Consider the following 12500-nt stretch of genomic DNA (forward strand, 5'->3'; position numbering starts at 1 on the left):
ACTCATCCAAACACAGCCAAAACACACTCAAAACACCCAAAACTCACTCAAAACACTCTCAACACCCCAAAATATCCTCAAAACTCATCCAAACACACCCAAAACACACTCAAAACATCCAAAACACCCCAAAATACCCACCAAACTCATCCAAACACAACCAAAACACACTCAAAACATCCAAAACACACTCGAAACACTCTCAACACATCAAAATACCCACAAAACTCACCCAAACACACTCAAAAAACCTAAAAAACACCCAAAACACGCCAAAACACCCACAAAACTCACCCAAACACACTCAAAACATCCAAAACACACTCAAAACACCCAAAACACACTCAAAACACTCTCAACACCCCAAAATATCCTTAAAACTCATCCAAACACACTCAAAACACCCAAAAAAAACCCAAAACACCCCAAAATATCCACAAAACTCACCCAAACACATCCAAAACACACTCAAAACATCCAAAACACACTCAAAACACTCTCAACACCCCAAAATACCCATAAAACTCACCCAAACACACTCAAAACACACTCAAAACATCCAAAACACCCCAAAATACCCATAAAACTCACCCAAACACACTCAAAACACCCAAAAAACACCCAAAACACCCCAAAATATCCACAAAACTCATCCAAACACACCCAAAACACACTGAAAACACCCAAAACACACTCATAACACTCTCAACACCCCAAAATACCCATAAAACTCACCCAAACACACTCAAAACACCCTAAACACACCCAAAACACCTCAAAACACCCACAAAACTCATCCAAACACATCCAAAACACACTCAAAACACCCAAAACACACTCAAAACACTCTCAACACCCCAAAATACCCATAAAACTCACCCAAACACACTCAAAACACCCAAAAAACACCCAAAACACCCCAAAATACGCACAAAACTCATCCAAACACATGCAAAACACACTCAAAACATCCAAAACTCACTCAAAACACTCTCAACACATCAAAATACCCATAAAACTCACCCAAACACACTAAAAACACCCAAAATAACACCCAAAACACCCCAAAATACCCACAAAACTCACACAAACACACTCGAAACACCCAAAAAAACACCCAAAACACCCCAAAATACCCACAAAACTCACCCAAACACACCCAAAACACACTCAAAACACCCAAAACTCACTGAAAACACTCTCAACACACCAAAATATCCTCAAAACTCATCCAAACACACTCAAAACACCCAAAAAACACCCAAAACACCCTAAAATACCCACAAAATTCTCACAAACACATCCAAAACACACTCAAAACATCCAAAACACACTCGAAACACTCTCAACACATCAAAATACCCACAAAACTCACACAAACACACTCAAAACACCCAAAAAACACCCAAAACACCCCAAAATACCCACAAAACTCATCCAAACACACCCAAAACACACTGAAAACATCCAAAACACACTCAAAACACTCTCAACACCCCAAAATATCCTTAAAACTCACCCAAACACACTCAAAACACCCAAAACACACCCAAAACACCCCAAAATACCCACAAAACTCACCCTAACACATCCAAAACACACTCAAAACACCCAAAACTCACTGAAAACACTCTCAACTCTCAATGTTCGGTATTTCCCCACCCTCTATACATTTTCACTTTATTAACTACCTAAATAATAAACCGTTTATTATTATTATTATTATTATTATTATTATTATTATTATTATTATTATTATTATTATTATAGAATACACCCCGCACACAGCCAGTCTCACTCAGAACACCCCACGCACATTCAAATACACCCAAAAGACCCCACACACACACCCAGACTGACCTAAAACACTTAAAATACCCAAAATATACCGAGGACACACTCACAACACCTCAATATACCCCGAAACACACCAGAACACCTCACAGTATACTCAAAACACTCCACAACACTCAAAACACGTCAAATACACCTAAAAACCAATCTAACTACACTCAAACACCCAAAATTCACGCAAAATACACTGATAACAGGTAATATACACCCAAAACACACCTAAACACCCCTAAGACACACTCAAAACACCCCACAACACTCCTAAATCCACCCAAACACAGCAAATATTACAGAGAATGGAAGGGCAGCAAGGGAAACTAAGGTAAAGACTGTCTACTTGACGTTTTATATGTTTCGCCTCCTCCTCCTCCCCCATTTCTCCTTATTTCTTCCTCCTCCTCCTCCATTTCCCTCATTTTCCTCCTTCTACTACTAATATGTACGTGCCTGAGTTAATAAACAGCTGGAAATACCTGGAAAACACTGGAAATTACGGAAAATGTTGACCAAGAGACACTGGAGCCGGGCAAGAGACACTGGAGCCTGTCTGGTGATGACGTCACAGGCCTGGCCACTGGTTTACGTACGTAACGTATTTCATTTTAAAATTGACCCCTAGAAAAAATGAAGCTAGGCTGGAATGCATGCTATTTTCTGACTTGATAATTACTTAAATTAATATTCACAATGTCAAAACATCTCCAGCTTGAGTAGTTGTAAAGAAATATCAAAAGAAATATGGAAAAAGTGTTGTAATGTTTGACACCATTAAAACCATTCAAAAGTCCGCCCACTTCACTTTGCACCAACAAAAAAACACTTCAAAAAATCTGAACTATTTTTTCCAGCAATAAAAAGTTCGTTAAAAGGTGAAATAGAGAAATGAAGAATGTAAAAAATGGGCAAATGACGACTTTTAACGGAACTAAAAGCCATTTCAAAATGGTCATACTCAGCTCAACAGGAACGCTAAACATTTTAAAAATCATAAACGATTTTTTAAAGCAATAAAAGCTTCACTACAGCCTCAAATAAAAAAGCCAAGAACCGGGGTTGGGTAAATATAGCCGTGAAAACGGCCCTATGTTTACGTTAAAAACTGATCAAAATTCGGCCCATTTACTTCACTGAAGCAACAAAAACACTTCAACACCAACAAAATATTTTTACAAACCATAAAAACTTGCTATACAAGCCAAATAAAGCAATTCAGGAAAATATAGAAAAATACTGGAACCGACAGGTCCGAACAGGCACTCGGCCCCGGCGTCGGTGGAGGCGGCGGCGGCCATGTTGCGTTATTTATTACTTTGTGACACCAAAACCAGGCAGTGGCGGATATATCTGACCAGCGGATATGAAGGTAAGGTGAGTGACTCTATCTTGCGATATTGTAGGCTGACAATAAGTGAATTAGTGAGAAAAGAAGCAAATAATGACTGAAAACAGTGACGCCCTGCCTGTCCCTCAGCTCACGGCTTGTTTACATATTGACGACTCTTCAATATTCCCATAAATTTCCAGCTGTTTCCAGACTCAGACGTAAACAAAACCTAAAAATAAATAAATAACCCCAAAAAATGCCTAAATAACGAACAAAACCTTTAATAAACCGCTAGAAGACACTGCAGGGAGGAGGAAGGAGATGCTGGGAAGGCAGTAAGGCTGACGGAGGCTGGGCTGGCACCGCTGGGCTCACCTTACGTACTCGTGGCTCTCTGGTGATGCGTGGCGCTGCTTGGTACAGGGAGAAGCTGCCGGGAATACGGAAACACTTATTACCAGAGTGTGTGGGGCAAGACTGACCACTGCCGGCCACAACACTGTAGCCAGCCGCTCGTCCTCTAATGTCACTGGCCACTGGTCCTCCACACACACACACACACACTCACATACACACACAAGTTGACGTGTTATCGAGTAATAATTCAAATAATATAAATAGTTCCAGTGACGTTTCCCCAGCGAATACTCCCTCCCTTATTTGATTCTGAATTTCACTGTCTGCTGCACCGTGTCACCGCAGCAAACGCACGAACTAGCGCAGGGTAGGGTTAACTAACATGCCTCTACTCCACTTAGTTGTGTCTGTGTGCGTGTGTGTGTGTGTATGTGTGTGTGTGTGTGTGTCTGACCAGAACTATCGAGGCACGGCGCGATGTTTGGGGGGGAGGGGCGGGAGAAGCGAGAAACACAAGCTGAAAATTTTAGTTTGTTGGAGTGTCAATACTATTACTACTGTGCACTACACTAAGTAACAGAGAAAACATTTAAATATAGCACCGTTTCAGTTTACAACAAAATAACCTTTTTTTTTTTTTTTTTTTTTTTTTTTTTTTTTTTTTTTTTTTTTTACAGATTTAAAGGATGAAGAAAAAAACAGTACAGCATTACTTAATCATTTTCTCTTTATTTGTACCTAGCGTGGCGGTCTGTACACCACTAAGTAACAGAGATAACCATCAAAACAGCAACATTTAAGTTTATCTCAGTCCTCCCTTCCGTTTTCTGTTTTGAGGGCTGGTGTGCATAATGTTACTATAAGCGACCGTGTCTGTGTTTGTGTGTTCGTGTGTGTGTCCTGACGTTACCTGCAGACCTACGTGGTGAATTTAGCCCAATACAGGTACGTGGTAGGCCTATACAGAGCCAAACACATGTAATTAAGACGAAAATAGCAGGTGTGGTTAATTATGGCCAGCACACCACTACAGCCTTGCCAAACACTTCCTATGTACACTTCCTTAACGTAAACAACCTGCCCACAACCCGCACAACCTTTCCTAACACTGCCTTGCCTACAGGATGCTGGGGTGGGGTGTGGACGCCCTTCAATTTTTTTTATATAATGTATGAGTGACACTGGCCAAGGACAACAAAAATCTAATAAAAAAATGTCCACTGAAATGTGAGTCCCACAAAAGGGTCAAAGCAGTGGTCAAAAATTGGTGAATAAGTGTGTTGAAACCTCCCTCTTGCAGGAATTCAAGTCATAGGAAGGTGGAAATACAGAAGCAGGCAGGGAGTTCCAGAGTTTACCAGAGAAAGGGATGAATGATTGAGAATACTGGTTAACTCTTGCGTTAGAGACGTGGACAGAATAGGGGTGAGAGAAAGAAGAAAGTGTTGTGCAGCGAGGCCGCGGAAGGAGGGGAGGCATGCAGTTAGCAAGATCAGAAGAGCAGTTAGCATGAAAATAGCGGTAGAAGACAGCTAGATATGCAACATTGCGGCGGTGAGAGAGAGGCTGAAGACACTCACTTAGAGGAGAGGACTTGATGAGACGAAAAGCTTTTGATTCCACCCTGTCTAGAAGAGCAGTATGAGTGGAACCCCCCCAGACATGTGAAGCATACTCCATACATGGACGGATAAGGCCCTTGTACAGAGTTAGCAGCTGGGGGGGTGACAAAAAAAGATAAAGATAAAGTTTTTAGCAAAGGTTTGAGCAAAGAGTTCAGCTTTATAAATAGATGTGATAGCAGTGGTGCCATCTGGTTGAAATAGAGGAGGGAAAGAAGAAGAAGAAGCAAAGTTATTGGAGATATTTTTGGGTAGATGCCAGAAATAACGAGGGGAGTTACATCTTGAAAGGTTTTGACATTTTCTGTTAATGAAGGAGTTTTTGGCTAGTTGAGAATGGACTTAGCATGGTTCCGGCCAGAAATATAAAGTGCATGAGATTCTGGTGACGGAAGGCTAAAGTCCCCGCTGATGATGGAAGGCTGTGTACCTGCAGCCCTCCACTCAGCCCCTCATAACCCCAGTCCCTCCCTGCTTCACAGACTGAGCCAGAATCCACCACAACATTGGCTGGCACACACCACTCCACCCAGCTTCCCCGAGGGTCCCCACAAGGCCACAAGGTAGGCCGTGCCATGTGCTGCCGTGGCCTGTGCTGCAGTGGAGGCTGTGAGGCCGGGCAGCAGCATGAGTTGCCAGCAGCAGCAGCGGTCTGCCTCAGGTGTGGGGAGACGCAGGCATGGTGGCAGGAATCAGCGGGAGGCAGGCAGCTCCGGCAACAAAGGAGAGGCAGAGTTTAAGTGTCAGTTATGTAGCAAGAGTTTTACGAGTAGAACTGGGCTGAAGTACCACACCCTGACGCACAGTGACGTTAGAGACTACGAGTGTGACCAGTGTGGCAAAAAATTCACAAGGAAGTTTTGCCTCACCACACACACCGTGACCCACAGCGGCGCCAGGAATTATGAGTGTGAAGAATGTGGCAAGAAGTTCACCCAGAGGAGCTCCCTCGCCACACACACCCTGACTCACAGTGGCGTCAAAAACTACCAGTGTGAAGAGTGCGGCAAGAAATTCCTCACAAAGGCCCAACTCTCCACGCACACCGTAACACACAGCGGTGCCAGAAATTACCAGTGTGACGAGTGCGGCAAGAAATTTACGCAGAAGGGCTCCCTCACCACACACGCCCTGACTCACAGCGGCGTAAAAAACTATGAGTGCGAAGAGTGTGGGAAGAGATTTGCCACCACTAGTGCTCTGAACACACACGCCTTCAGACACACTGGCTTGAGGGACTTTAAGTGTGACGTGTGCAGCAAGTGTTTTAAGACGAAACCGGAAATTGTGCAGCACGTCAGGATTCACTTTTAAGGTGTCTGTGGTGTTCCTGTTGTAGTGGTGGTGGTGGTGGTGGTGATAATCTTTGGTCTTGCAAGCTTAAAATTCAAATAAAAAAAACATGCAGAATTAGTTGTATTTAATTAATTAGCTATTTCATTCTTGGCATGGTCCATAATTAACGGTTTTAGCACAGACAGATGGTGTTTTCCTTGCCTCCCGGAGTTCCCTTGAGCGAGGTAACATGTTGAGCGAGGTACCATTACAAACACAGGCTTCCTCATTACCCACCAGCAGCTGCCACCCACCTGTCACCCGGCTTACTGTTGGCAGTAAGCTGGTGCCTTCCCTCGCAATCCCCGGCTTGTCAGATGAAGTCCAGCACAACACTAATGAAACCACAAAAAATAGAACAGGTACAATTTATTCGACACCATAAAAATATTGACCAACATTTAATAGTAAGACCGACAACAATAACAGACAAGAACAAGACACGATCTGCACCTATTTAGGCGTTCCCTTTACGACGGCGGACACCAGAGCACGGTGTCCCTCCACAGACTGCCCCTCACAGCCCTGTCCAGCGTGGGGGTGGGCGTGGCAGCGAGAGAGTGCGCGCGGGCAGCCTTTTCACACCCTTTTCTAAATTTCGTCAACTCTGCGACACCAGATTTCAAGTAAGCCGCATCTCTCCCTGCGTGTAGAGTAGCGGCGTTAAATGGGTAAACTCTGACCCATTCCCCGCACCTCGCTGGCCACTTCCCATCACCCCCGTCACGGCCATCGCGCCTAGATAGCCCCGAAATTCCCTTGCAAGCGCGGCTGTTTCCCGACCGCCTCCCGGTGTTTGGTGGCAAGACTCCATTTGATTTTCCTCTTTCCTCGACCTTCCCTCCTTTTCTGAAGCTTCTACTGCTACTGTTGCTTGTTGTTGAGGGCGTCCCATGGCTCCTCCTGCTAGCCACACTTCTGCTTTCCTCCCTATCGCAATGCAACACCCTCCTGTAGTGATTCAGGTGCAGGGCTGCTGTGAAGGGTGACTGTGTGTGACGTCTGGCGAGCAACAGAAGGAATGGGGTTCTCAAGGGTCGCGCGAGAGGTTCTGGTACCCTTGGTGGACCCACTAAATCAAAGAGGTGGTGGAGTAATGGTTTTTTCACTATTCGGTCCACGTGGCAGTCGTGGGTCAGCGACGGTGACCTGTTGACCTCCAGTAGCCACGGTCTGAGGCCCTCGTCTATCTGTGAATGGGTAGTTGTGCTTGTTAGGGGTTATTGTGGGCTTGTAGGGGACACATAGAGAATTGTAAAGACGTGTTGGTGTTATGAGTGTTTGTGGGTGGTGTTGAGTGGCTGTGCTTGTTAGGGGGGTCATTGTGGAGTTGTAGGTGACACATAGAGAATTGTAAAGACATATGTTGGTGTTATGAGTGTTTGTGAGTAGTGTAAAGGGGTTGTACTACTTCAATATTGCTATGAGATGTGTCTGGCCGTTCCTGGTGCTTGTAAAGTTATGCACCTCAACTACAACTACTACAACTACTACTACAACTACTACCACCACTACCACCACTCACCAGAATATCAAATCCATACAGTTCGAAGCAATTGTGGTGATGAGGCACTAATCCAACTTGAGTTAGTAAGGTTAGGCACACCAGCACCCACACCCTCTGCCACAACAGCCAGTCACTCTTGCCGCAGCCCCTCAAGTGACGCCGCAGCTCTCCTATGGTCCATTTACAGCCTAGGGGGTCGTTAGGTTAGGTTAGGTTAGGTTAGGTTAGGTTAGGTTAGGTTAAGTTAGGTTAGGTTATGTTAGGTTTGGTTAGGTTAGGTTAGGTTATGTTAGGTTAAGTTAGGTTAGTTAGGTTAGGTTAGGTTAAGTTAGGTTAGGTTATGTTAGGTTTGGTTAGGTTAGGTTAGGTTATGTTAGGTTAAGTTAGGTTAGTTAGGTTTCAAGACAGACATAGATGAAGAAAATATGAATTGATTAATAAGTAGATAGGTTAGGTTAGATGAACAGATGAAGAAAATGTGAATAGGTTAGGTTAGGTTAGTTTAATGTTCAGTTCAGTTTGGCTAGGTTAAGTTAGTTTATATATTATTAGGCCTACTTAATTTTAGGCTTTTGTTATTTTTTTTTTGTAATGGTGACCTGCCCCATGACCCCCATCCATTACCCCTCCCATTACTCTCTCCAGGCCTCCCATTCCTTGCCCCGTCACCCTGTCACCTTCCTGTTATCTTATCACCACTGTCCTGTCCACCTCCCAATGCAAGAGTTAACCAGTATTCTCAGTCTTTCATCTCTTTTCTGTCCACCTCCTCAGTGCAAGAGTTAACCAGTATTCTCAGTCTTTCATCTCTTTTCTGTCCACCTCCTCAGTGCAAGAGTTAACCAGTATTCTCAGTCTTTCATCTCTTTTCTGTCCACCTCCTCAGTGCAAGAGTTAACCAGTATTCTCAGTCTTTCACCACTATTCTGTCCACCTCCTCAATGCAAGAGTTAACCAGTATTCTCAGTCTTTCACCACTATTCTGTCCACCTCCCCAATGCAAGAGTTAACCAGTATTCTCAGTCTTTCATCTCTTTTCTGTCCACCTCCTCAATGCAAGAGTTAACCAGTATTCTCAGTCTTTCATCTCTTTTCTGTCCACCTCCTCAGTGCAAGAGTTAACCAGTATTCTCAGTCTTTCATCTCTTTTCTGTCCACCTCCTCAATGCAAGAGTTAACCAGTATTCTCAGTCTTTCATCACTATTCTGTCCACCTCCTCAATGCAAGAGTTAACCAGTATTCTCAGTCTTTCATCTCTTTTCTGTCCACCTCCTCAGTGCAAGAGTTAACGAGGGGCGGAACTCATAAGAAGTCATAAGAAGCCATAATTCTACTCATAGCTTTGATAAATCCCTAAGTTTCAGTTTATGGCCTGTCACTGTGAATTAGTTACCGCTGACGTTGCTAGCTTTTAGAAATAGCAGACGTTTATGTGAAATATACATTAGTTAATACAGAAAGGGATTAGAAAGGTAAAAAAATATATATATAACATTTTTTGCATGGTCGTTTTCTAATAATTATGCTGTATCTCTTTTAAATAAGGAAAATTAGTGGCTAAAACAAGACTTGCCGCCAGAATGCAGCGCCAAACATCAACAATAACAAACAGCCGGCAGCCAATCCCTGCACTGCGCTCCTATCCCAACAACAACAACAACAACAACAACAACAACAACAACATGGACACACCTGGCCCTGCTGCAGCCACCCCAAAGAGAAGAAGAACGCCTAAATGGTCTCTAGGTGAGTCTTACCGCTTATTGAGGCTTTATAAAGAACATATCTTGAGGGACTGTTTTGTTGGTCTAAGCACCGGCCGCACCAATGCCAGCGCGGCCTAATATGTGGCTTTATTGACTTCGCCATCACAGGACTCAATAAGAAAGTCTCCCGTCATGAAATTCCCTTGGTTAGCATACAGACTGGTTGGCTTATGGCTTGTGAACGATCTCTCTCTCTCTCTCTCTTGTGTAAGGAACTGCGCATCTCTCTCCCTCTTCTGTCCACTCCCTAATGCAAGAATTCACCGCAGTACAGGAAGGATATAGGTCTATTTGAACTGCGCATCTCTCTCCCTCTTCTGTCCACTTCCTATTGCAAGAATTCACCACAGTACAGGAAGGATATAGGTCTATTTGAACTGCGCATCTCTCTCCCTCTTCTGTCCACTTCCTAATGCAAGAATTCACCGCAGTACAGGAAGGATATAGGTCTATTTGAATCAGCACAGAGGAGAATGATTTAAAGGATACAGGGAATGAGTAGTCTTTACGAGGCCAGATTGAAGCTTTTAAATTGACTTTCTTCAGAGAGATGTAGGTTTAGAGGGGACCAGATAGAAGTCTTTAAGTATATAAGGGGGATGTAAGCAAAATTGTCAGGATTAGCAACCAGAACAAGCTTGAAAGATTTAGAAAGAGAGGTAGAAATTGGTTTTCAAGTCGAGGGGTAGATGAATGAAAGACTCAATAATTATTTAGACATTAGGGAGTTTTAGAAGATTAGTTGGAGTTAAATTAGGTATATTTTGTAAAAGGATATGCCATGTTTAGGCCTACTTTCTTCCTGCAACCACCCTTGTATCTAACCAGTATTCTCAATCTTTCACCCCTTTCACTAGCAAACGCAAGCCTCGATCACCAGTCTCTTCACAGCTCCTGCCACCCATTCACCGCCCATACCTTGTCACCCCATCTTGTTGTCTTCCTGCACCCCTCCCATCACCCTGACACCCCTGCCTTACCCTCGCCAACCCTGTCCTTCTCTTTCCTGTAGCTGGGGCCGAGTCTGTTCAGTGACGTGTTAGTCAGGTGGCTGTACACGTTGTCGAGAGAACCAAGGCTATATTTTTCAGTCCCGAATCTGCGGAAAAAAATTAGGTTAGGCCGTTTTATAGCAAGATTAACGCCTCAAATACACACATACGCACACACACAAACGCGCACACATGTACGTACCTGACGATTCCTTCGGTGTACATGTAGACAGTCAGGGGGAGGAAGGAGGTGACCATAACGTACAGTCTGATGTCACATTTGTATTCACCCACCAGTAGAGGGTTGCCAATGTACCGCTGGGCCACTGCACTCGATGCGTAACTCAGTTCATGCAGGTCCTGGGGTTACGTTAGGTTAGGTTAGGTTAGGGTGTTTTTTGGGGTGTTTTTGGTGTGTTTTTGGTGTGTTTTTGGGTGTTTTTGGTGTTTTTGGTGTGTTTGGGTGTTTTTTGGTGTGTTTTTGGTGTTTTTGGGTGTTTTTGGGGTGTTTTTGGTGTTTTTTTTGGGTGTTTTGGTGTGTTTTTGGGTGTTTAGGGATGTTTTGGTGTGTTTTTTGGGTGTTTTAGTGTGTTTTAGGGTGTTTTTGGTGTGTTTTGGTGTGGTTTTTTGGGTGTTTTGGTGTGTTTTTGGGTGTTTTGGGGTGTTTTGAAGTTCAGTTGAGTTCAGGAGGATTTGGTTAAGTTAGGTTAGGTTAAGTTAAGTTTGGTTAAGTTAGGTTAGGTTAGGTTAAGTGTGTTTTGTTTGTTTAGTATGTGTGTGTGTGTGTGTGTGTGTGTGTGTGTGTGTGTGTGTGTGTGTGTGTGTGTGTGTATATACAGATAGATAGACACACAGACAGACAGACAGACAGACAGACAGACAAACACAGACCTGAAAAATCGATATGCCTCTGCCTTGTGAACTGCTTATAGGCTTGCAAATCCAGATATTGTGTGGGGTAGGGGGGTGGGCCTCTGTAGCGGGTGGTAGGCCTATGAGAGAGAGAGAGAGAGAGGAGTTATTATTATTGTTATTATTATTATTATTATTATTATTATTATTATTGCCATTACTACTACTACTACTACTACTACTACTACTACTACTACTACTACTACTATTACTACTACTACTACTACTGCTACTACTACTACCACCACCATCACCACTTACCTGGAGAACCACCACTGCTACCACCACCACCACCAGCACCACCACTGCTATTAGTCGTAGTGGTGGTGGTGGTGGTAGTAGTAGTAGTAGTAGTAGTAGTAGTAGTAGTCTTGTTCTGGTAGGTCAATCTTGTGTACTCAGCTACTAATTTAGTATATTCACAAGGTAACAGGTATGTGGCTGGGCTGAGAGAGAGAGAGAGAGAGAGAGAGAGAGAGAGAGAGAGAGAGAGAGAGAGAGAGAGAGAGAGTTAGTTAGTTAGTTAGTTTCATATATGGTAATTTGAATCATTTAACTAACTACTTGACTGACTGATTGGCTGGCTGGCTGACTGACTGACTGACTGACTGACTGACTGACTGACTGACTGACTGACTGACTGACAGACAGACAGACAGACAGATAGATAGATAGAAAAAGAAAAATTTAGTATATATATATTAGACATTAGAATTAGAACTAGGACACACACACACATAAACACACACACACACACGAAAAAATAAATTACAACAAATCTCTCTCTCTCTCTCTCTCTCTCTCTCTCACATACAGACACTCACATAAAG

General features: G+C 43.5%; 2 protein-coding genes across 10 annotated transcripts in view; one reads left to right on the forward strand and one right to left on the reverse strand.

The window, feature by feature from the left end:
* Nucleotides 1–12500, forward strand: part of LOC135095599 (gastrula zinc finger protein XlCGF67.1-like) — a 42203-nt gene that overhangs the window by 7729 nt on the left and 21974 nt on the right. Inside the window, exons 1-4 of one of the 8 annotated variants that reach the window (XM_063996519.1) lie at nt 4358–4480; nt 5640–6472; nt 6630–6854; nt 9546–9746. In XM_063996519.1, the coding sequence (XP_063852589.1) occupies nt 5785–6471 (687 nt within the window). In that variant the 5' untranslated portion in view covers nt 4358–4480; nt 5640–5784 and the 3' untranslated portion in view covers nt 6472; nt 6630–6854; nt 9546–9746. Of the gene's footprint in view, nt 1–3111; nt 3223–4357; nt 4481–5639; nt 6855–9545; nt 9747–12500 lie in introns of those variants that run through there. The other 7 variants (XM_063996520.1, XM_063996522.1, XM_063996523.1 and 4 more) reach the window with 7 other exon arrangements.
* LOC135095595 (probable tubulin polyglutamylase TTLL2) overlaps nt 6912–12500 on the reverse strand; it is a 7624-nt gene continuing 2035 nt past the window's right edge. The window contains exons 2-8 of one of the 2 annotated variants that reach the window (XM_063996511.1): nt 12495–12500; nt 11932–12116; nt 11650–11750; nt 10961–11118; nt 10747–10865; nt 8018–8187; nt 6912–7682 (exon numbers count right to left, since the gene is read on the reverse strand). The exon at nt 12495–12500 is cut by the window's right edge and continues 98 nt beyond it. In XM_063996511.1, the coding sequence (XP_063852581.1) occupies nt 6963–7682; nt 8018–8187; nt 10747–10865; nt 10961–11118; nt 11650–11750; nt 11932–12116; nt 12495–12500 (1459 nt within the window). In that variant the 3' untranslated portion in view covers nt 6912–6962. The remainder of the gene's footprint in view (nt 7683–8017; nt 8188–10746; nt 10866–10960; nt 11119–11649; nt 11751–11931; nt 12117–12494) is intronic. The other variant, XM_063996512.1, reaches the window with a different exon arrangement.

Source organism: Scylla paramamosain, chromosome 49 (assembly GCF_035594125.1).
Source record: "Scylla paramamosain isolate STU-SP2022 chromosome 49, ASM3559412v1, whole genome shotgun sequence".
Taxonomy (NCBI): Eukaryota; Metazoa; Arthropoda; class Malacostraca; order Decapoda; family Portunidae; genus Scylla; species Scylla paramamosain.